Here is a 26,066-nt window from a genome sequence, read left to right on the forward strand (position 1 = left end):
AGAGGGGATTTTGTAATAATTTTTTTTTTAATTCTCTCTTTTTTCTGGTCTTGCAAGAGGAGAAGAAATTTTTGGTTAATATACATTTGTTAAATTCTATTTTCTTTTTCTTATACACTTGTAAATACCTGAACGTAATGTAACTCTCCTCTTGTATGTATATGTTCGATATAACTCAACAAACCGATTGGGAAAAAAAATATACATCTTCTACAAGGTGAAACTTGTAAGGAAAATTGCAAACAAATTATGAAGTCCAGTACATTAGTGACTGTGCTATGTTCAAACTAATTGGGGAAACAGGTGATAAAAATGGACAACTGGCTTTAATAGACAACTCAACTGACTAAAACAACATCTTAAGAACAGATGAAATTTAAGTGGGCCCTCTTCCTCATTTACACCTCAACATGGTCCACGCATCTTTCTTAGATCTCAGTTTTGATTATACTTGACAACTGAGCAATCTCATTCCAAGGATTCACATTCCTAGATAAAAATAATCAACTGGTTGTTTTTTTTAATATACCAAGGCTGTGGCCCTACTTCTAGACTCTAACCAAGCAGAAACAGCCTCTCAGCATCTACCCTTTCAAACCTTCTCACAACCTTGAACATCACAATGAGATCACCTCCCATTCTCCAAATTCCCAGCAAGTACTGACTTGCACAGTACAGCATAACCTCCTTATTGCAGGAATTAACCTGGTGAACCTGTACCACACTCTAATACAGGATGATTCAGCTGGAGATGGAATTAAATATTAATCCACCTTTGTGTGTTGCTCATCCGTAAATGTGCATTAGTCACAAGCAAAAAAAATTGAAAAAAAAACTTTCAGTAGGCCCTTTCAAACTGGCAAGTAACATGGGGTTAACCAGGCAATTTGCACGGTTAGCAACCCAGTTATACTGCGATTTGGAAGGGTCCAACCAGGTCCCTGACCTACTTTAGAGGTGGCAAGGGAACCCTGTAAAACTTATCCTGCTCCAGCAGTTTGAAAGGGGAAATGGTCAATGTGGTTACTCTGGTGACATCAGCACTTGCATGCATGTGTTACAGGGAAACCCCTGGCTGAAGTGCCGTGATTGGGGGAGAGTAGTTGCTGTCAGAATTGGGTGGGGGGTGTGTGATGTGCCGCTGCTGCGAGTGCCACTCCAGTTTTTGGCGACGGCTCAATGAGGGTATGCGGGAGCAATGGCCGTTTTCCTTACTCAAAATCCCCCACCCTGCATTGTGCTGTCGCCGTGTATTGCTGTCACGTCAGCAACCACTCCCCCCACCGTTCGCAGCAGTACGTCACTGGGGGGGGAACAGCTGATACTGCCAGGGAGTGCACATCGCGGGGGTGGGATCCCCCTTAAATTGCCGGGTTGGCGATATATCAGGTTGTGTACCCTTCACTCTTGACCCAGTAATCACACCCAGGTCCCAGGAGGGTTAGCCAGCTGCTGCAATTTGAAAGCATCGAGTGGTTTGGGGTGTGCAGCTGGTTTCCTGACTTTGATCTTTAATCTTTCAAGTGGCTTGTTGTTGAAGCTCATTTGGAAACTACATCTTCTGTATTTCCATAATCTATTCTCAGTCAAATGTCACAGAATTCAGTGGGGTTAAACAGCAGTGCAGCACAATGTATTACACACACACACACACACACACACACACACCTCATTCACGGTCATTCTCATATTTAAAAGCCAATCAATTTTTAACAATAGTTAACTGCTAATTTGAACCAGTTAGTAATCTCACACTGAACTGAATCAACAACATACTGTATCCATTAAGATACCAGCCTACCAGCATGAGCTCTCTGAATATGGCTCTTCAGTCCACTTATAAAGGCAGTCTTAAATGAGCAAAGTTTGCATCGGAAAGGCTTCTGGTGTCCGTGCTGATTTTGCATATGACGTTCCAAGCTAGGAAATTAAAAAAAAGGTCTCAGTACAATATTAACGGAACAGTAAATGCCAAAGAATGCAAATTGAGACCCATGTCTTGGGTAAATATTACGTCTGGCACCAAATAAAACTTCTCAACCCCAAGTTTTCAGATTTTAGTGTAAAAGATGGAGGCAAAGATGGAGGATTGACAATGAATCCATTGAGCAAACTCACATGAAGCGGTGGTGAGGTGAGGGGGAAGTTGAAGTGAGACCACTTGGTATGCTGCTGAGATTCTATCCCACGCTCCAAGTCCTCCTTCCAGACTGGGAAGAAAGACTGGCTAGGCTTAGACCCATCACATGCAGCACACCAGATGGCTGCAAAGGACTTTTTTCTAATTGGGGTTGTTTTCGTCTATCCATAAGGTATCATCCACCTCAGGATCTCCAAACATGTAGCCCATGTGCAAACTAACAAGAGTACAGGTTTGTGCTAAGTTCAGAAACCTAACTGTGGCACTTAAAATAAATCACAAATGACCGAACAAAAGAGGAGGCCATTCATCCATCAGAGTCTTGCTGGCTTTTTTTTTAAAGTTGAATACAATTGCAGCCCTGCAAAATCCCCCTCTTTTTTTCTTTTTACATCTTTGCCAGATTCTGCAAACAACAAAGTAAAGTCTGGAACATGAGTTTTTAAGCTGGAGATTTCAAACATTGGAGAAGATCTCATCATCCAGATGCTGTTTGTAGAATCACAACAGAAACAAGTTCTTGGAAAAGGAAAAATCTTCATTTTTCAAAGAGCATCCATCTACATTACAGATTAGGTCATTCACCTCCTGTGCTTTGGTTGTTCCAGTACCTGTACAGATGCTTCAATGTGGTGATTATAACTGCCTTTGACGGTGTTTTCTAGATATCAAACACTTTCTGAGGTAAAATTTTCCCCTTTAATCCAGTCTAAACCTTCTTTCTCTCATCATAAACCTAAGCTGTCTCGGTTTTGATAACCCCACCATGGGAATACAATTCTTGGCCATGCTTCTCAAAAGTTTTATGTACCTTCAGCAAGTCAACCCTTAACCTCTTCCATTTCAGAGAAAACACCTCCTTTTATAACCCTTTGATCCAAGAAAGATCCTGGTGAATCTCTTCAGCACCCACTTCAGCACAATTGCATCCTCAAAGGATAAATATTATCCAAGGCACTGACAAGGCCTTCTACTATTCATTTAAATGTTTCTAGAATCAAAGTCTCAGAGAGATATAGCTTAGAAACAAACAGATTCATCGGCCCATAAAGCTGTGCTGCCCACCCAGCACCTTTTTGTTCATCTGACCCCAAATTATTTTATTCTCTACACTTTCCCATCAACTCTCTCCAGATTCTACCAGGCCACAGGACCCAATGAACCTTCCAATGCAGGCACACTTTGGAACAGGGGAAGAATCCCATGTAGTCACGGGGCAGGGGGGGAGGGGGGGCAGGTCGCACGAACTCAAAATGGCCCTGGAGGTCAGAACTGAATTTGGGTTCATTAGAATGGTGAGGCAACAGCTTTACCAGGTACACCACTGTGTTTCTGTGGGATCCTTCCAGTCTGTCTGAGATAACCAACTGGGCCTTATCTGAAAGAAGGCACACCAACAGAACAATTCTCCTTCAGTCCTGCAACCTGGATCATTGTCATCAGATGCTGAGACAGCTGAGTGCTGGGAGCTGAAGTTTGTTTGCAGGACACTTAAAAAGGAAGGTGAGTGCCAGCAAGATGCTGGTCTCAGCGACTGTGAAGGTGAGTTTAAAAAAGGAGCAGAGGACAGTTTAAATGTTAGAACAGAATAGTTGATTGGTTGGAATGAGTGCTACAGATAAGTTGTAGTAAATAAAAAGAGGGGAAGTTCAAGAGGAGCAGCGCGTTTGTGTGGTGCAGTGTAGGAGGCTTTGGTGAACAGATGCTGAGGATGAGCTTGTTTCCAGCAAGGCCAAAGCCAGGTAAGATCTTTGCGTATTATCAAGAATAGATAATGGAAATGGCAGCTGGGACAGTGGAGTGCTCAGAATGCAGAATGTGGCAAATTTGGGACAGCACAATTGACAGCACATGCAAGAGGTGGATCCAGCTGCAGCTCCTTGGAGACCAAGGAAAGGAAATGGAGCTGGATGAACTTCGGATCATTTGGGAGACAGAGGCAGTGACAGACAGGAGCTTCAGGGAGACAGTCACCCCCAATAGTCACTGAGTGACTATTAGGAGAAGAAAGGGGAACAGGCAGACAGTGAAGAGCAGCCCTCAACAGTAAGTATATTGCTTTGGATACAGTTGGGTTGGGGGAGGGGGGGGGGGGGGGGCGGTGGAATGATCTGATAGGGACAAGATGTGGTGGTCTGGTCCCTGGCACAGAATTTCTGGCCCTTCAGCTCAGAAGGGAAGGGAAGAGGAGAACTATGGTGATAGGGAATTTGGAATTTGTTAGTTAGGCAAACAAATAGGAGGTTCTGTGAATGAAATCAAGGCTCCTGGATGGAAAGTTGCCTCCCCGGTGCCAGGGTCATGGATGTCTCACATCAACAGCGTTCTCAGGTAAAAGGGTGAGCAACAAGTGGTCCACCCGAGAACCAATGACATAGATAGGAGTAGTGATGAGGTCCTGAGGAGGGAATATAGGGAGTTAGGAAAGAAGCTGAAAAACTGGACCTCAAGGGTGGTAATCTCAGGATTGCTGCTTGTGCCACATGCCAGTGAGGGTAGGAGCAGGAAGTTATGGCAGATGAATGCGTGGGTTAAGAGATGGAGCAGGGGGCAAAGGTACAGATTTGTAGATCACTGGATCTCTTCTGGGGAAGGTCAGACCTGTACAAAAAAGACAAGCTACACTTGAACTGGAGGGGAACCAATATCCTGGTGGGAAGGTGTGCTAGAGCTGTTGGGGAGGATTTAAACTAGTTTTGCTGGGGGGTGGGAACCAGGATGTCAGTGCACAAGGTCAAAGGCATGATGCTATGTGTTCTGAGTTTGTGAGGAGGGACAGGCAGGGGTAAAAACATAAATGTAGGCAGTTAGAGGGTTTGAAATATGTTTATTTCAACATTAAGGGTATTAGGAATAATGATAACCTTAGACTATGGATCAGTATGTGCAATTATAAAGTTACGGCCGTTTCAGACTTGGCTGGTGGAAGGGCAAGATTGACTGATGCAGGGACTATAGATGTTTTAAAAAGAATAGGATAGGAGGTAATGGGGGGGGGGGGGGGGGGAGAGTAGCATTACTGGTCAGAGATTGCATCACAGCTATAGAAAGGGGGGATGCTGCAAAGGGAGTGTCCACTGAGTCGGTGTGGGTGGAGGTCAGAAATAGGAAGGGAGAAATCACTGTTATGGTAATAAAAACACAAAATGCTGGAGATGCTCACCAGGTCCAACAGTGTCCTTTATGTAGCAAAGGCACAGATACATAACTGAAGTTTCGGCTTGAGCCCTTCATCAAGGCATGAGAGAATGCCGGCAGGCATCCAAACAAAAGATGGGGGTTGGGGGGAGGGGGCAGAGGTGTGGTAAAAGCAGGAGATGGTATTGGAGAAGAGAGGGGATAGCAGCAATCAGAGGAATCAGTGGGTGGGTAGGGGGAAGGGAGGGGAGAACTGGAAAGCATGAGGGGAAAGAAGGCAAGCACGTTTAGCAGAAAGCAGAGAAGTCAACGATAAGGCCATCTGGCTGGAGAATGCCCAGACGGAAAGTGAGGTGTTAATTCTCCAATCTGTGGGTGGTCTGAGTTGGATAGTACACAAGGCCATGGACAGACATGTGAGCTTGGGAGTGTGACTCAGAATTGAAATGGTTGGCCACTGGGAGGTCACTGTGTTTACGGACAGAGTAGAGGTGCTGAGCAAAGCGACCTCCCAATCTGCGACCGGTCTCTTCGATGCAGAGAAGACCACAAAGGGAGCACCAGATGCAGTAAATAAGTTCTGTGGATATACAAGTGAAGTGTTGCTTCACTTTAAGGCCTGTTTGGGGCCTCGGACCATGATGAGGGAAGAGGTGTGGGCTCAAGTGTTGGAGGTACAGGCTGCAAGAGGTGCAATGCATGCCCACACCTCCTCCCTCACCATGATCCGGAGCATCACACATGGCTTTCTTGGTTGGGGGGCAGGGGGAAATATTTTAAAATATTTTTATTAATTTAATTTAGCAAATGTTGCATAGCTAAATAAACTTGAATAGAACAAGAATCACATTTGTATAATTGTAACAGTAATGACAAAACCTATGTTACATTTTTTTTTAAAAGTACATGCAAAAAGAAAGTGGCTAACCTACAAATTCGACCCCCTACCTACTGAGGCTGTTGGCAAAATACAGAGTCTACTATCTAATAATGAAAAAAAAATGACATTAAAAATCAAAAATCAGTTGAGCTTACAAATTTGGGAAATAATTAAGGAAATAATCCCATAAAGAAATAAAGTTTATATTCATTATAGTAGTGGAACATCTTTTCTAAAGACAAACAAGCTATCATATCAGACAGCCATTTAGACTGAGTGAGATGGATAGCATCTTTCTATTTCATTAGTTTGGCCCTTCTGGCAATCAGGAAGCAAAAGCTACTACATGGGATGGTGAAGAATTCAATATTGGGTCATTGGGCCCACATATTCAAAACAAGGCAATAAAAGGAGATGGAGCCAAATTAATATTAAGAACTAAAAGATAGTGCATGAAATGCACCTTCCCAATAATTGAGATGGACATAACCAAAATATATGATACAATGAACCTTCTTCAGTTTTACATTTATCACATTTTGAAGATAAGTTAGGATAGAATTTAGCCAATTGACTTTTGGAATAGTGGGCATGATGAACTACTTTAAACTGTAATAGCGAGTATCTAGCACAGAGAGAAATAAATGAATATGTCTCAAAATAGAATCCCATGTAGTCTTATAAAATCTTGTTGGAAATCTTGTTCCCATAGTTTTTTAATTCTATCCAGGGAATTATCCTTAGATACCAAAAGTACATTCAAGGCAGACCACAGCCATTTACGGCCCGGTTGAAAATTACATATTTTCCCTATAACATTAAACTCCAAGTCCTGAGAAGTTTCAAAGATAATGAGTTCAAAAAATTCCTAACTTGTTAATAATAAAAAAAAATGGTGTCTGGGTATATTAAATTTAACAGATAGTTGTTCAAAAGAGGAAAGATTATGGTGGATAAAAAGGTTCAAGAAAGATCGGATGTCTAAGTTAGACCATTGATAAAAAAACCAAAATAAAATAATTACTGAAGGTAGGACTAACTAATAAGAATCTATGGTATCCAAAATGTTTCCTGAATTGAAACCAAATTCTCAATGTGTGTCTAACAATAAAATTATTCAATAATCTAGAAGCAAAGAAAGGTAAAGGAGCTCCAAGTACAATAGAAATAAGGAAGAACTTTTTAGTAGATTTAATTTCTAAATTAATCCAACCTGAAGCACCTGAAAGAACCTTATAATGAATCTAAAAAATAACATATCTGATATTAGCTGCCCAGTAGTAAAATCTAAAATTAGGTAAAGCCAAGCCTCCATTTTTCTTAATATTTTGAAGGAAGGTTTTTTGTTTAAAAAACAGGGAAGCTTATTATTTCATATAAAGGAAGATATAAGAGAGTCCAAAGAATCAAAAAAGGATTTAGGAACAAAAACTGGTACAGCTTGAAAAATATATAAAAATTTTGGCAGGATATTCACCTTAATAATATTAATACGTCCAATTAAGGACATCAAAAGAGGGGACTTCTTAACATAACTCAATAGGTAAGAAAATTTTCCTTAAACAGGTTATTAAATTTCCTAGTGATGGCAATACCCAGATAATTAAATTGATTGTTTACTATTTTAAAAGGAACAGAGGTATCTAGAGTTAGAAGAGTCCAATAAAAATATCTCATTTTTTTGTAAATTTAATATGTATCCTGAAAATTGACCAAATTGTTGAAGAAGTGATAGAGGGAATCGATCAATCTAGATTCAATACATAGAGCAAAATGTAATCTGCATAGAGATACTTTATTGACACCTCCAGCTCTGGTAATTCCAGAAATTTAATCCGATTGTCAAAAGGCCACAGCTGGAGAATGTAACACCAGGTTAAATAGCAAAGGACTTAAAAGCCAACCTTTTCTAGTTCCACGAAGCAAGTAAAAAGGTTTGGATTTAATTGAGTTAGTAAAAAACTGAAGCTGCAGGAGATAAATATATCAATTTTATCCAACTGATAAATTGGGAAACAAAATTAAATTTTCCTAACACAATAAATAGATATTCTCATTCCACCCTGTCAAATGGTTTTTCAGCATCTAAAGAAATAATACATTGAGGATGAAACTGCAGGGGAGTAAAGAATATTTAACAAACAGTGAACATTAAATTGAGAATGACGACTTTTAATATACCCAATTTGGTCTTCAGAGATAATAAGATGCATAATAGTTTCCAGCCTGGTGGCTAAAATCTTACATAATACAGGTACACAATCCTTTACCCAGACATCTAAATTCCAGAAAGCTCCAAAATCCGGCAAGTGCGGAGAGAGATGGGAGTGCGAGTCGGGCGGGCGAGGGGGAGACCGGCAGGGCCAGATGGGCAGACGAGGTGGGGGGTGGGGAGGGGAGAAGAGAAACGGCAGCACAATTCGGGTGGGCTAAATCTGTCTTTCCGAAATCCAGAAAAATCCGAAATTTGGAACACACTGACCCCAAGTGTTCCAGATAAAGGATTGTGTACCTGTATCTTACTGTCCACATTTAAAAGGAAAATTGGTGCACAAGAGGAACAGTTTAATGGGTCCTTATTCTTTTTTTAAGTATTAAAGAAATTGAGGCTTCATAAAAAGTTTCTGGTAGCTTCCCATTTGCTAAGGATTAAGATCCAATTGAGGTATCAATAGGTGCATCTTGGCGCCTCACAGTTTGGCGGGCAGCAACCTCCTTTGAAGAAGACCGCAGAGCCCACCTCACTGACAAAAGGCAAAGGAGGAAAAACCCAACACCCAACCCCAACCCACCAATTTTCCCTTGCAACCGCTGCAATCGTGTCTGCCTGTCCCGCATCGGACTTGTCAGCCACAAACGAGCCTGCAGCTGACGTGGACTTTTTACCCCCTCCATAAATCTTCGTCCGCGAAGCCAAGCCAAAGAGGTGGGAAAATATTTTATAAAACTCCACAGGGAAGTTTTTGGCCTGGCAACTTTGCCGGACTGCAAAGAGTTAATAGCTGCAGCAACTCACTTTCAGAGAAAGGCTGTTCCGGCTTTAGTTTGTTCTCTGAAGAGAGTGGGAATATTCAATCTATCCAAGAATTGCATCATACAAGATTGATCATTAACTGATTCAAAACTATATAAAGTAAAACTGAGTGAAAATCTCATTTATTTCACCATGATCATTTATAATCTTACCATCAGACTTATGGATCCTTGTAATAAGTCATTTGTTTAGCTGGGTAACTTTTAATTTGGCTAGCTAATAGTTTTTCTGACATCTCCATGAACAAAGTTTAGTTTTGCTTTTTACAAGTTGAGTCTGTATAAGATATGTAAGAAGTAAGTCATCTCTAGTTTCAATTTTGACCCTCTTTTTAAAAACTTTGGGTTTCGGAGTTAAGGCATTTTGTTGATCAATACATTTAATTTGATTAGCCAAGCCATGTTTCTCAGAATTAGCTTTTTTTTTTAAAGTTGGCCATAAAATAAATTATTTTACCTCTAATGAAGGTTTTAAAAGCATCCCAAACTACTAAACAAGTTACACCTGGAGTAGAAATTTTACTGGGGGAAAAAAAATTTGATCTTTCTTAAATTTAAAAAAATTTGGGGTCTGATAGTAATATAGTGTTAAATCACCATTGCCTGGTTACTTCAGGCAAATCTGGTATATTAATAGACAAACATCACAGGAGTATGATCATAAATTACTATAGTTTCGTATGTACAGGAATCACAGGACTTATTTACTGTATCTAGGGCTACTTTTGTGGCCTTCTCTACATTGGAGAGACCAGTCACATATTGGGAGATCGCTTCGCTCAGCTCCTCTACTCCGTCTGCAATAGTGACCTCCCATTTCAAATCTGAGTCACACTCCAAGCTCACATCTATCCATGGCCTTACGTACTATCCCACCATGACCACCTGCAGATTGGAGGAACAACACCTTATCTTCTGTCTGAGCACTCTCCAACCAGATGGCCTTAACATTGACTTCTCGGCTTTCTGCTGAACTTGCTCACATTTTTTCCCATCCCCTTTTCCAGTCTTTCCACTTCTCTCCTCCCTTACCCACCCAGCAATCCTTCCTCCCCCGATCGCTACTGTCCCCTCCCTCCCTTCTCTACCTACCATCTCCTGCCTTTACCACTCCCCTCCTTTGCTCGGATGCCTTCCAGCATTCTCTCATACCTTGATGAAGGGCTCAGCCCGAAACATCAGTTATGTATTTTTTACTTCAACTATGGTTCCTACAGATTTTCATGATGTACTAGTATTATGGGAGTAGTCTAGAGGTCAAGAGCTAGACAACAGACTCGCCAAGGCAAATAGCGCCTTTGGAAGACTACACAAAAGAGTCTGGAAAAACAACCACCTGAAGAAACACACAAAGATCAGCGTGTACAGAGCCGTTTGTCATACCCACGCTCCTGTTCGGCTCCGAATCATGGGTCCTCTACCGGCATCACCTACGGCTCCTAGAACGCTTCCATCAGCTGTCTCCGCTCCATCCTCAACATTCATTGGAATGACTTCATCACCAACATCGAAGTACTCGAGCTGACAGAGTCCGCAAGCATCGAATCCATGCTGCTGAAGACCCAACTGCGCTGGGTGGGTCACGTCTCCAGAATGGAGGACCATCGCCTTCCCAAGATCGTGTTCTATGGCGAGCTCTCCACTGGCCACCGAGACAGAGGTGCACCAAAGAAGAGGTACAAGGACTGCTTAAAGAAATCTCCTGGTGCCTGCCACATTGATCACCGCCAATGGGCTGATATCGCCTCCAACCGTGCATCTTGGCACCTCACAGTTTGGCGGGCAGCAACCTCCTTTGAAGACCACAGAGCCCACCTCACTGACAAGACAAAGGAAGAAAAACCCAACACCCAACCCCAACCAACCAATTTTTCCTTGCAACCGCTGCAACCGTGCCTGCCTGTCCTGCATCGGACTTGTCAGTCACCAACGAGCCTGCAGCAGACGTGGACATACCCCTCCATAAATCTTCGTCCGCGAAGCCAAGCCAAAGAAGAAAAAGAGAGGTCACTAAATAGCCCTCAGGACACTGAACAGATAATTAGGCAGATTTTGGAATGGTGCAGAAATTACATGATTTTTGTTGTGGGAAATGTCAACTTCCCTAATATTGACTGGTACATCCTAACTGCAATAGGGATAGCTGGGGGTGAATTTGTCAGGAGTGGCCAAAAAGGATTCCTGACACAGTATGTGGATCAGCTGACGAGATGATCTAATACTGGGTAATGAAACTGGTTAGGTGGCAGACCTCTCAGTGGGGGGAGTATTTTGATGAGAGTGACCACAACTCCCTGAGCTTTAGTATAGTTATGGACAAGGATAAAAGACAAAAATGGGAATGTGTTTAATTGAGGAAATGCTAATTACTATGGGATGAGGCAGGAACTAACAAGAGTAAATTGGAAACGGATGTTCACGGGAGAATGCACAGAACTAATGTGGAAGATGTTTAGGGACCACTTGTGGTGGGTTTAGGATAAGTTTGTTCCACCAGAACGGGACAGGGACAAAATGGTGGGAAAAGGGAAACGCGACTGACAAAAAAGGTGAGGCATCTTGTTAAGGGGAAGATGGAAACATACATTAGATTTAGGAAGAAGGAAATAAGAATGGCTCATGAGAATTAAATGGTAGCCATGAAGGAACGCAAGAAAGGTCTTAGGAGAGATTGAATGAAACAGAAGAAAGCCGTAAGGAGAATCCAAATGTGTTTTACGGGTATGTGAAGAACAGAAGGATGACAAGAATGAAGGTAGGGCCCCTTAAGGATAAAGGAGGCAACATGTGCCTAGAAGAGGTTGGGGAATCTTAAATCAGTGGTTTTCAAAATCTTAATTTTGCTTGAAAAAATTTGTTATTGTCCCATTTCCTTTGAAGTTATAAAACCGTGCTCATAATGAATCACTTCGGAACCATTGAAATAGTGGTTTTCAAACTTTTTCTTTGAACTCACGTACCACCTTAAGTAATCCCTTACTAATCACAAAGCACATATGGCATTGGGATTACTTAAGGTGGTATATGAGTGGAAAGAAAAAGTTTGAAAACCACTATTTCAATGGTCCCGAAGTGATTCATTATGTGCACGGTTTTATAACTTCAAAGGAAATGGGCCAATAACAAATTTTTTCAAGCAAAATTAAGATTGATAAGTCCCAAGAGTCAGATGAAGGAAGGGAAGAGATATGATCTTTGAGTCCTCCTTGGCCACAGTGGAGATGCCAAAAGATTAGAGAATGGCAAATGTGGGCCACTTGTTCAAAAAAGATAATATGGAGAATCCTGGGAGTTATAGAGTGGTGAGTCTTACATCTATTGGAGAGGATTCTTAATGATTGGATCTATGAGCATTTGGCGAAGTACAAGTTTCAGGGATAGTCAGCATAGCTTTGTGAAGGGAAGGTTGTGCCTTCCGAGCCCAAATGAGTTTTTTTTGTAGAGGTAAAAAAAGAAATTGATGAAGGTAGAGTGGTAGATGTGGTCTACATAGATTTTAGTCAGGCATTTGTCAAGGTCCCCCATGAGACACTCATTCAGAAAGTCATGAGGCATGGGATCCAATGAACCTCGGGTGTGTGGATTAAAAATTGGCTTGTATGAAGAAATCTGAGAGTAGTGGACAAAAAATTTCTGCCGAGGTCAGGGACTAGTGGAGTTCCGCAGAGATCTGGGACCCCTGCTCTGTATGATTTTTATAAATGACTTAGATGAAGAAGCGGAAGGATGGGTCAGTAAGTTTGCAGATGATACTAAGGTTGGAGTGGTGGATGATGCTGAAGGTGGTCGTAGGTTACTAAAGGATATAGATAAGATGCAAAGTTGGGTTGAAAAGTGACAGATGGAGTTCAATCTGGATCAGTGTGAGGTGATGCATTTTGCAAGGTCAAATCAGAAGGCTGAGTACAGGGTTAGTGATTGGATATTTAAGTGTGGAGGAACAGAGGAACATTGGGGTCCAAATCCATACATCTCTCAAGGCTGAGGCGCAGGTTGATAGGATAGTTAAAAAGGCCTATGGGATGTTGGGCTTTGTTAATAGGAGGATTGAGTTCAAGAGTCGAAAGGTCACGTTGCAACTCCACAAACCACTGGTGAGGCCACACTTGGAGTTCAGGACTGGAAGGACGTGGACGCTATGGAGAGGGTGCAGAGAAGATTTACTAAGATATTGCCTGGAATGGAAATTGTCTTATGAGGCAGGTTAACAGAGTTGGGACTTTACTCTTTGGAGAGGAGAGGATGTGTGGAGACTTAATGGAGGTCTGCAAGATTCTGAGAGGCATAGATAGGGTGGACAGCAAGTGCCTTTTTCCTAGAGCAGGAATAGCAAACACCAGTGGACATCTCTATGAAGTGAAGATAGGAAAGTTTAGGGGAAATCTCAGAGGTAATTTCGTTTTAAAACAAAGAGTTGTGGAATGCTTTACCAGGGATGGTGGTGGAGGCTGAAAGATTAACGGCATTTACAAGACTCTTAGGCAGGCACGTGGATAAAAGAGGGTTATGAGGTAGGAAGGGTTTAGTACTTTTTTTGGGTAGGTCGACACCACATCGAGGGTCAAAGTGCATGTACTGTGCTGTAATGTTCTATGTCCCCTGCAATGGAACTTGAAGCCACAATTTCTTTTGTCTCAGAGGCAGTAGTTCACTATAATGTGCTTAAATTGCACTTTATTTCCATGAATAGGTCATTTAACCCATTCTTGCACATCCAAAATGAAGATCTGGTTCAATTCATTTCTTCACTGCAGAAGCAATAGCATAAAGATTTTAGTTACTGGGTTAGCAAGTGTGATTTACGAGGAGATGATACAACTTGAAATCTCCATTTAGCATCACGAGATCCGAAATCGAGTTAATTAATTAAATAAATAGAGATATAAAGGTTGAAACAATTGGAAAAGTCTATAAGATTTCCGAGAAATATTACGGGCCGTTTGGCCTCACACGTTTTGTCCGCACTTCGTGAAACAAACCAGTCAGTTCTGTTCACCTCACCTCCTTTTCACTAATGCCCTGCCATTTTTTTTCCAAACCCTCAAATATTTATTCAATTCCCATCTGAGAGCCACAACACAAGCCAAGGGCTGTTGGCGACTTGGGTTGAAGGACTCACTGGAAACTGGTTCATTGGAACCACCTATCAGAACTGAGATTCGAGAGGGTGCTGAGAACAAGAAGGGCTCCTGAAGGGTCTCAGACGCTGAAGGCTTCCTGATTGTAGGGGAGGATTGGATCTGGAGTTCGGCTTGCTAACGGATAGAACAGGAGCCTGTGCGGCTGCAGAGGTGCCGCAGTACTTGAGGCGAATCCACGGACACTCATCAACTCTGAAGGGACTTTTATTTGCTTCTCTTTCTTTTACTGTAAGGGGCGACGGGGCAATGCAAATGGCGACTTTATCTACCTTATGGCAGACTAAAGGAAATTTCATATCACATTACATTTTCTGTTTTATTACTTGACAATAAAAAAGAATCTTAAATCTGTGTCCACCAGACCTTTTTGCTATACTTTCTGAATCACAGCCATGTGCTGAGTGGAAACATTTTTCCTTGTGTCCCTCCTGAATATGTACACCCATTCACTCATGGGGAAAGAGTTCCTCTCAATTACCATCTTGGCATCTTGGTAATCATGATCACATCCACCGCAATCAAATCTCAGCTTTCCTTTCTCCTCCAATATAACCTTGAAGCTGAAATCCTCATTCCTTGCACTGCTCTGGCAAACTTCTATTCCTCCTTCTCCAGGATTTTTGCATCATGGTGAAAGCGGAATTGAAAACCGGACACCATCCTCTAGCTATAATCTTACCAAGGTACCTCTATTAAAAAAAAAGGTTTTTAACATGTCCACACATTTGTGCTCCATGCTAGCATTAGTAAAAGCTCAGAATCCTATATACTTCACTGATCACAGTCTGAATTTGCTCAGTCATCTCTTGGGAATGCCACTGCCAAACAGAGTGAGACGATTGGTAATTCCCCTGCCAATTAAACTTGGCGTTTACTCTGCTGTACACAACAGAGACCCATTTTAAACACATTATTCACATGCAACTATCTTCACTTCTGAGGTTTTCTTCAGAAATTATCCCATTTTTTATTGAAAGGAGTTTGCTATAGTTTTTGTTTCCTCTGCTCTTTCAGTAGAATTGGTTTTCTAAGTAAATGTACTCTATTTATCATCATATCTCCTACCCCAAACCTTAGCTCACTGGCTGTCACAATTATCAATATATATCCTGTTCAAATATTTATCCATGAATACATCCAGGTATCTGTACTCATGTTTCCTCTGGAGAATTGTACCATTTAGACTGTTGTATCTCCTCAATTTTCCTGCAAATTATATCTATGTCCTTCAGGGAAGGAAACTGCTGCTATTAACCAACACAATACTCAGTTCAGTGAGCAGTAAGGGATGGGCAATAAATGCTGGCCTTGCCACTGACACCCATATGCAAGAATGAAAACAAGTTTGAATGCTGAAAAAAATACATCACGATTTGGAAAACTTTAGCACAAGGCAAACTACTCCCTGGAGAACCAAAGCAACTCTTACCTTGGTTGAATAACAGCAATAAAAAACTATAGAGTTCGTAGAAAATTAGGGGCATCTACTTTAATTTTATTTGCAGCTTTTACTTGAAGGATGAATGACACAAGTCACTGGTTCGCAGCAGATCTTACAATAAAAGTCGAATTGTTGGCTGCTAAAATGCATCTATTCAATCAAGTCAAATGCTATTAATCGCCAGTTCCCTAAAGTTTCCCAATCTGTCCCTCTCATTACTAGCTGAGAGAATCAATTGTCAATTAAAGATCTTTTTAAATTATGAGCATTTCACAACATGAGTGGACGATAATGCAATGTGAGTTTCACCAATGAATCCATGATGGCAGCTTGAACCACAATAAAAAAAGTATTAGCGAAAATAATATTGCTAAACAATTGACTATATTAATTTCAGCAAAATAAGCTTTTCAATATCTGGTGACTGAAGATCTCAAACATGCAAAACTAAGGATGTGCGAGAGAGAGCGTGTGTGAATGTGTCATTCAGCTCAGTGGCTACCACTCCTGCCACTGGGTCAGGGTTATGGATTTAAGTCTGACCCTAGAGATCCAAAGTTTCCATTGCAGTACTGAGGAACTATTTTATGGTCAGAGGTACTACCTGTGGAACGAGACATAAACCAAAGTATTGTCCACCTTCTGAAATGAATGCAAGAGATCTCATGGCACTATTCCAAAGAGAGGATGATGGAAATATCAACCATATCCTTATAAAATTGCCTCAGGATTACAACACTGCTTGTGGGACCTTGCTAAGCAGAAGTTTACTGCTGTATTTCAGCGAATACATTTGTGGTATCTCACAAGGGCTTTGGTCATCTTCGCCCATAAATGGGATTAATAATACAATCTGTGTTTTGAATGTTAAACTGAATTAAAGAATTGAGGATCTTTATAGTTATTTAAACTTGGCAAAATACCTCATAACACCTCATGGAGCCTAATTTTAAAAAAACTGATACCCATTCACATGAAATGCTAGGGGAGGTAAAACTAGCCAAAAGGCAGGTTTTAAACTATGTCCAGAAAGAGATGACTGAGAGCATAGTCACCAGTGGTACAGCTGTGAAGCAAGTTCATGGATGTTCAAGAGGCCAGAGCTGGTGGGAATGACTGATAAACGAAGATTGGCTGTTTACAAGTGTGACAGATGCACGAATGCAAAAACAGCAAGTCTTGCCACATCCAACAGTAGCTGGCCAGATTCCAAAACAATCAAGGGACAAAACATTGCCACAGCAAGGAGTTGTTTCTATACCAGATGAAGGAGTTTGAGATAGTTGCAAAACAATAGACACGAAGTCAATGTAGAAGATCATCAAAAAGGCAGAGATGATCACAAGGGTCTCCCCTTCCTCTATTAATGACATTCACTGGGAGTGTTTCTTAAATGGTACCCAAAGAATTAAGGAGGACTCTTTCCAACCAGCACCCAGCATCTTTGACTGATTACCATCAGGAAGGAATTAAATAAGAAAATCCGCAGACACTACGATTGTACACAAAAATGCCAGAGAAACTCAGCAATCATGCAACATTCTTTATGTTTTGAGCCTGAGCGCTTCATCAAGGTATGAGCAAAAAGTACACTGGTGCCTGAATAAAATGGTGGGAGGAAAGGCAGGGGGAGTAGCATGGGTCCAGATAAAATTTCACAGATGGGTATGGGTGGGAAGGCACGAAAAAAAAAGCTAAGAAGTGATAAGAGGAAGGGATAGTTCTCTCAATGGAAAAGGGAGGAGGTGAAAAGCTGGAGGAGACAGAGGGATGGGGAAGCGAGGGAGACAGGGGAGAGACTAACTGAAACCGGAGAAGTCGTTGTTAAGGCCATTTGATTGGATAATGCCCATACAGAATTATTAGGTGTTGCTCCTCCAATTTGCAGGTGGCCATGGTTTGGAAGTGCATGAGGCCATTGACACACATGTCGATATGGCAGTGGGTTACAGAATTGAAATGGTTGGCCACTGGGAAGTCCCTGCTATTGCAGCAGACAGGGCGAAGGTGTTCAGTGAAGGGCAGATATGCGGCAAATAGAGATGTGGGTAATGGCTGAGTTGATGGTGGTAGAGAGAAAGCCACATTTTTTTGAAGGAGGACATCTCAAATGATCTGGAATGGAAGAAAGTATACTGGGAGCAGATGTGATAGAGACAGAGGAGTTGAGAGAAGGGAATGGAATACTTGCAGAGGACAGGGTGTGAAGAGGTGTATAAACGAGGTAACTGTGGGAGTTGGTGGGTTTGTAGAAAATGTTTGTGGAGTTTGTCTCCTGAGATGAAGACAGAGATGGAGAAAGGTAGAGTGTTGCCAGAAATGGACCAAGTGAAATATAGCAGCAAAGTGGATAAAGTTGACAAGCACATCACGGATGCCCCAATGTAGTTGTCAATGTAGCAGAGGAAGAGTTGAGGGACCTTGGATGTGTAGGCTTGTAGTATGGATTGCTCCACAAAGCCAACAAAAAGTCAGGCCTAGCTGGGACCAATGCAGGTACCATAGCAACTCCTTTGAATTGGAGAAAGTGGAATGAGTCAAAGGAAAAGTTATTGAGAGTGAGAACAAGTTCTGCCAGGCAGAGGAGGGTGGTGGTGGAGAGGGACTAGTTATGTCTGTTATTGAGAAAGAAATTTAGGGCTTTGACACCTTCTGCATGGGGGATGGAGGTATGTCAAGATTGGGTGTCTCTAGTGAAAATGAGGCGGTCAAGTACAGGGTATTGAAATTATTGAAATGATGGCATCACGGATGTAGTTGGGACTGACTGGGGTAAAAAATGGAGCTGAGCTAAAATAGTACCCGTTCGGTTTCTGTTAGGCCACTCCTATCTCGCTCTCTTCCCCATCCCTGACTTCTTTCCTCTAGCGTTCCAACCCCTTTGCTCTCCATTCAGAGCTAACTCCTCCCCTATCACTTCTCAACTTTTTTCTCTTGTGCCCTCCCTCCCTTATCCACCCATATCCTCTTGGGCTGTGGGACTGCGCTCCTCCTCCTGCCATTCCCCCCCCCACCAGCCACCATTTCAATCAGACACCTGCCTGCTTTATGCTCATACTTTGATGAAGGGCTCAGGGCCAAGACATTGGTTATGTATCTTTTCTCTTCTCTACATTTAGATCACGGTGTGGCTTGCCAAGTTTCTCCAGCAACTTCATGTGAATCATTGGGAAGGAGATACAGGAGCATCAAAATCAGGACTACTAGTTTCTTCCCGCAGGCTCTGAGATTGATGAAGAGTAACTAAGCAAATCACCCCAAAATATTTATACGTATTTATATTAAATTATATTTTATGTAGATATATGTTTATTGTGCTGGTTAATGTGTGTGCTGCATGGTCCAGATAAATGTTGCTTCGTCTGGTTGTGTATGTATAGTCAGGAGATAATAAACTTCAATTTGAAGCGAGGTAATGATGCTGCAAAGTTTCCCCGGTTTGGTGAAGCAGGTTTTTAAAAAAATGATATTAGAAGTAAAAACTGACCGGCCTGCCGTGCCTGAGCTGATTCAATCTCTGACATACAAGATTTCTCTCAACTTTTCCAATCCCTGTGCCAAACCTTAATGCAAACACTCGGTGAGCCAGTACAGTCCAACTGCATTGCAGTGGAGATGTCTCTGGCATGACCTGCTCCATTCTATCACTAGCACAGTCAGAGACACAGGTTCTGCCAACTCTCACCAAGAGTGTTAGCACCTTGTCGGCCTCCTTGGGCCACAGCCTCACTGTATGTTCTGCAGCTAAACAAGGAATCTGAACATGTACTTACTTCTGCCGGAAAGCAGTGACGAACAAACAATACTGGCAGTGGTGCTTGCCTTCGCGGATGAACAGTGCAGAAGCGGTGTGACTCCTCTCGTGGGAACGCAAACCCTGCAAGGACATTAGAATCCGATCACACTGACTGCAAGGGTATCCCCCAATGGTGGCGTCCACACCAGTGGCACCCTCCTCCACCTTCAAGCTCTGAGGCTCGAGCACTCCCCCCCGGCAAAGCTCTAACAGTTCTTCCGCTGAAGATACAGAAGTAGTTTCTCCATCTGTGTTCTAGTGGGAAGAACAATGTTAGGGCATTAGAAATTCAGACCATTCAGCCCATCAAGACTGCTCTGCCATCCATTGAGATCACTGCCAATCCAGCAACTGAAATCCATTTTTCTGACCTTTCTCTTAGTGCTCAAAATCAGTCTCCAATCAGCTTTGTAGGTCTCGTGTACCAGGAACAGTCAGGTACCTGAGGCTAAGATTCAATACCTTTAGGTGAAATAGTACCTCTTCAACTCAGTCCTAATCCTGATCCTAAGCCTCTCTGTCTGGAGAAACCAGCCTTTCCACATCTTCCCTGTCAATTCTGCAAGGGTTAGTAAGATCACCTCAACCATACAGCACAGTACAGGCCCTTCGGTACTGTGCCGACCCATATGTTCCTTAAAAAAATACTAAATCCTCTGGAAAAAAATCATAGGTAAAGAATTCCCACAGGACCCAGAGTTGTTCCTGTTGGGAAATATAATGGACGCAAGGCTTACAACGAAGCTGTCCAAATTCCAAATTCAATTTGTCATGATCACACTGGAGGTGGCCAGGAAGTGCATAGCAGTTACCTGGAAGTCCAACTCCTACCTGAGCTTTAAACGCTGGAACACAGAAACGCAGAGCTGTGTTCCCATAAAGAAAATTACCTACAACCTAAGGAAACAAGACAACACTTTTTTTGAGGGTATGGCAGCCCTACTTAAACTACTTAGGTGCACAATTGTAGTGTGGACCACCGTGCCTTGCCTCCCTACCCTACCCTCTTAATCCATCCCATTCTATCCAGGGAAAGCCATGAAAAATAATCTATCCCCCAAATATAAGTTTCATACCTTTGTTGTAAGTGTTTTGGTTATTGTGTTCAAGTATAATTAGTGTGGCGTTAAAATGAAGGGGATAAAAAGAACGAACTCTGTGAGACAATTGTATGGAATTAACAAATATGAAATGTAAATAATGTTGATATTATTGATAACAATATTAAAGATATTGACAATTGTTGGAGTTTGAGTGGAAAAATTATAAAATATTTTTTAAAAAGTACTAAATCCTCCCTACCCTGTAACCCTCTATTTTCCTTCCATCCATATGCCTCTCCAAGAGGCTCTTAAATGTCCCTAATCTTTCAACATCCACCACCATGCCTGGTAAGGCACCCACCACTCTCTGTGTAAAAAAAAAAAAATCACCGATGTCTCCCTTAAACTTCCCTCCCTTCACTTTGTACTCATGTCCTCTGGTTTTTGCCATTGCTGCCCTGGGATCAAGGTGCTGGCTGTCCACCCTATCAATACCTCTCATAATCTTGTAGATTTCTATCAAATCTCCTCTCATCCTTCTACTCTCCAAAGAGAAAATTCCTAGCTCTGCTAACTTTGCCTCATAAGACATGTTCTCCAATCTGGGCAACATCCAGGTAACTCTCCTCTGCACCCTCACCATAGCTTCCTCATTCTTCCTGCAATGAGATGACCAGAACTCTCCAGATATTTGTAGAGTTGTAACATGACCTCTCAACTCTTGACTCAATCCTTCGACTAATGAAGCCCAATATCCCATAGGCCTTCTTAACTCTCCTATCAACCTGCGCAGCGACCTCGAGGGATATGTGGATTTGGACCCCAAGGTCTGTCCTTCTGTTCACCATCCACACTCTTAAGTAACCGACCATTAACCCTGTACTCAGCCTTTTGGTTTGTCCTTCCAAATTGCATCACCTCATACTATTTGGATTGAGCCCCATCTGCAATTTTTCCCACCCAACTTTGCATCCTGTCTATATCTTTTTGTAACCTTCGACAGCCTTCAGCTCCATCCACAACTCCTCTAACCTTCATATCATCCACAAACTTACTGACCCGTCCTTCTGCCTCTTCATCCAGGTCAATTATAAAAATCACAAAGAGGAGTCCCAGAACAGATGTAGAAGGATTGTTTCCCTTCAATTCACAGAACACTATATCACTGAAACAGGTCCTTCAGCTCTCTAGTTTATGCCAAACTATTATTCTGCCTGATCCCACTGACCTAGTCCATATCCCTCCATGCATGGAAACGGGATTTTGAAAGGGTGCTGAGGACATGAAAGAACCCCCAAAGGTGCCCCAGGCAAGCCAGAGGTTCAGATCTGGACCTCGGGTTGCCAATGGATCGAATAAGGGTCTGAGCGGCTGCAGGAGTGCTGGAGGCGAATCCATCGACACTCGGTGACTCTCTTTTGCTTCTCTTTCATACTGTAGGGGACACTGAGCAACAATAATGGCATCTCTTTGCCTGCCTTATGGCAGGCAGAAAGCAGTTTTGTGTAACATTACATGTTCTGTACTATTACACGACAATAAAGGAATCTTGATTACTCCTCCTATCCATGTACCTGTCCAAATTCTCATTAGAAGAATATGCCCATCTTGCTCATTTGCAACTTGTTGGACTTCAAGCATCACACTGGCAAATCTACAGCTGCATGAACTCCTGGTGCATCCTTCCTTATACATCAAACCAAATCTAGAAGCAGTCCTCCAACTATGGTCTCAAAACCCCTTGCATAACTTCAGAAAGACCCAATAACCCAATGAAAACTTGCATTCCAAACTGCATTCTGCACCTGGATGTTAACGTACACTTTCATGGAGTGAGAGTTGTGGAGCACAGAGCAGGCCCTTCGACCCACCTCGTCCATGCCAGCCCAGTTAGCATTCTGATCTAGTCCCATTTGGTCCATATCCTTCCCATCCATACATCTTTCCAAAATCTTCTGATTATCAGAATTGTGCCCATTTCAGGTTTGTTGTGGCAGCTTGGTCCAGCTACGCACTAACCTCAAGAGTAAAAAATAAAGTTGCCTCTCTGTCCCTCTTAAATCGGTCACCTTTCAACTCTCAAAAGCTTCTACAGGTGTACTGTGGAGAACATTCTGACTGATTGCATCCATGTCTGGTGTGGAAGTACCAATAACCAGCACAGGAAAAATAAAACTCCAGAGGGTTGTTAACACGCCCTGCAACATCATGGGGACCAGACTTCACTCATTGAGGACATCTACAAGAGGTGGTGTCTTAGGAAAGCAACCTCTATCCACAAGAGCCCCCACCATCCAGCCCATGCCCTCTTCACTCTGGTACCATCAGGAAAATGGTACAGGAGCAAGCGCACATGTGCAAGAGTTCGCACATGCGCGGAACAGACCAACCTGCTACTTCGGTCGTAGAGTCGGAGGTGGACTCAGAAGTCCTTGTTTCTACAGTTAGCGACCTGGAAGGACAAGAGGAAGAGGATCGAGAGAGAGGGGGAAGATGAAAAAGAAATCCAGCTAATACATAGTAAGCCATGCAGGTAAAGATTCCTGAAGCAAGAGGTCAGGGTATGGGCAGACAAGAACAAACTTTTATATTAATGAAACGATTGCAGGCAATGAGTGAGAAGATTGATATGCAACTTGTGTCTGCAAGGCAGGATGTAAATATACAATTTGAATATGTCAAAGGAGAGATGAAGAATATTAAGGAGGAAATGAAAAGATATACTAAAATGGTTGATAAAGTTAAAGCACATTCATAAAGTTGAAGAAAATATGCAAGAGTTTCGTGATGAGGTGGTATAATGTAAGGACCTAGTTAATAAACTGGAAGATTCATCTTTGGTATGCAATTTACAGAGGAAAGAATGTGAAAAAAATTGATATATTGGAAAGACACAGCTGAAGAAACAAAGATTGATGGGTTAACAGAGGATTTTAAAGGCTCTAATCCTGTACAATTTTTTCAAAAATGGATCCCAGAAATTTTGGGTTTTGATCATTTCCCAAATTGAATTGAATTGGATAGAGCACATAGGGCCAATAGGAAGAAACAATTGATGGGACAGGCTCCATGTTCTGCTTTGTTCGGGCGCTTCTGCTATCAAGATAAAGAGAGAATATCGAGAATCATTGTCCAGAATGCTTGAAAACATCAGGGCCCATTGATGGTGGCCGAAAAGAAAGTGTTTTTCTATCCGGACACAAGTACGGGAATCGTGAACAGAAGAATGGAGTTCAATCCAGCTACATCAGTTTTATGGAGGAAAGGATACAATTTTTCCTTTCATCATCCAGCTATAATTATGGTGTTTCTGAGAGAGAAGCAAACACGATTTTTTGAAAAAAAGATGGAATCTTTGGAGTTTGCCAATTCTCTTCCAGATATTAACAGGATCAACAAGTTGGTGTAAATAATTTGAGTATCGAAGTTTTGCTAGATCAACCAAAGGTGATACAAGCTACGAGAAATGTATTGTCGCAACAAGAAATTAAAGATCTTGAGAATGAAGAAATGAATAAGGATCTTGAGGCAGTTGCCTATACCGATAAATGAAGTTTTAAAAAACACTTATATAATGATTGTTCTCATGGGGGAGGGAGAGGTTTCCTTCTTCTTCCCTAACCATTATGTGCCACCTTGTGGTGAGGGCCACATCCCGCAAAATAGATGGTGGTAGTGCTGGTTTTTTTTTCAGTAGCATCTCTTTTTTGGGGGTAGGGGCTTTTAAAAGTTTTTTTCTTTTTTTTCTTTATTTTCTTGCTTTGGACTATGTCAAGCATGATTGATAATTTTAGGATATGTGAGGTCCAAGGAGAGGCAAAGGGGAGTTCTGAGTTTTTGGGAAGTAGCGAAATGGTGGTGACTAAGGATTTAAATGTTGAAAGTTTTAATATAAATGGGTTTAATAATTGATTAAGAGGAAAAGGGTCAAAGCTCATATGAAGAAAATGAAAGTTTATATTGCTTTTTTGCAGGAGACTAATTTAACAGAGAAGGAACATCAGAAATTAAAGAGATTGGGTAGGTCAAGTGGTAGCTTCAACATTTAACTCTAAAGCAAGATGGGTGATGATTTTGATTTAAAAGGCTCTACCTGTTAAAATTCAAAAAGTGATCATAGATCCTGTGGGGAGATTTGTTTTGATTCACTATCAACTTGATTCTGAAATGTGGACCCTTATGAGTATTTATGCACCAAATGTAATTGACGAAGGATTTATTCAGGATACTTTATGTTTTTAGCTGAAGGGCACGAGAAAGTATTAATAGGAGGGGATTTTAATTGTTGTCTTGAACCAGTGTTGGATAAATCGGCAAGATTAGTTCCATGAGCTGAAGTGGCAAAAGTAATTTTGACTTTGATGAAAGAGTTGAATTTGATAGATATTTTGCAAAGGAGAGAAAGAGATTCTTATTCGAGAACAGATTTATTTTTAACATCAGCGCAACTGCGGGGAAGAATTACATATGCTGAGTATAAGCCTAGAATTCTGTTTGATCATTCAGAACTCTTGATGACATGCTTGATTCCTGAGAAGGAGCAACTGGCTTAAAGGTGGAGATTTAATTCAACATTGTTGAAGAGGATGATTTTTTGTGATTTTATAAGAAACTCTAATTCAGTAGATGATGTTTATTGTTTGGGATACATTGAATGTGTATTTGAGAGGTTAGATAATAAGCTATACAGGTAAAATTAAGAAAGATTATATGAAAGAGGTTTATCAATTGGAAAAGAACATAGAAAGTTTGGAGAAGAATTTACAAAAAATGACTTCTGAGGAGAAAAGGAAGAAATTAATAACTAAAAAAAACTTCATTATAACACAATTCAGACTTTTAGAATGGAAAAATTAATTGAGATAAGCAAAGATATTATGAATTAGGGGCAAGGGTTTATAAAGTCCTTGCTTGGCAACTGAAAAGGGAACAAACTTTTAGAACAAATAATGCTATAAAAAATTCTAAGGTGGTTACTTAGAAACCTCAAGAAATTAATGATTCATTTAAAGAATTATATTCTAATTTATATAAATCTGAGTCTTGGTGTGATGAAACTAAGATTGAGAATTTTATTATCCCAAATAAGTTTACCTAGCTTGAATCATTGTGATTAAAGAGACTTAGATGCTCCTTTTATGGCAAGAGAAGTTAGTGAGGTATTGAGTTCATTGCAAAGTGGTAAGACACTTTGGAAGGTTTTCCGCCTGAGTTTTTAAAGAAATTTAAGGATCTTTTAATACCTCCTTTTATGGAATTGTTAAATCAATCAGCAGAATCTCATTCTCTAACAAAATCTTTTTCATCTGCAATTATGATGGTTATACCAAAGAAGGATAAAGACCTTTTAAAACCCAGCATCTTATAGACCAATATTTCTATTGAATGTAGGTTATAAAATTGTTGCTAAACTTTTTGCAAATAGATTAGCTAATTACTTACCAAATTTAATTC

At 41.3% G+C, this 26,066-nt stretch overlaps 1 protein-coding gene across 13 annotated transcripts in view; it reads right to left on the bottom strand.

The window, feature by feature from the left end:
• znf462 (zinc finger protein 462) overlaps window positions 1-26,066 on the bottom strand; it is a 151,847-nt gene that overhangs the window by 21,730 nt on the left and 104,051 nt on the right. For 11 of the 13 annotated variants that reach the window (XM_069921726.1, XM_069921707.1, XM_069921716.1 and 8 more), the window contains 2 exons: window positions 19,547-19,650; window positions 1,802-1,920 (listed from right to left, as the gene is read on the bottom strand). In XM_069921726.1, coding sequence (XP_069777827.1) covers window positions 1,802-1,920; window positions 19,547-19,650 — 223 coding nt within the window. The remainder of the gene's footprint in view (window positions 1-1,801; window positions 1,921-19,546; window positions 19,651-26,066) is intronic. The other 2 variants (XR_011352383.1, XR_011352386.1) reach the window with 1 other exon arrangement.

The sequence above is a fragment of the Narcine bancroftii genome, chromosome 1 (genome assembly GCF_036971445.1).
Source record: "Narcine bancroftii isolate sNarBan1 chromosome 1, sNarBan1.hap1, whole genome shotgun sequence".
Classification (NCBI taxonomy): Eukaryota; Metazoa; Chordata; class Chondrichthyes; order Torpediniformes; family Narcinidae; genus Narcine; species Narcine bancroftii.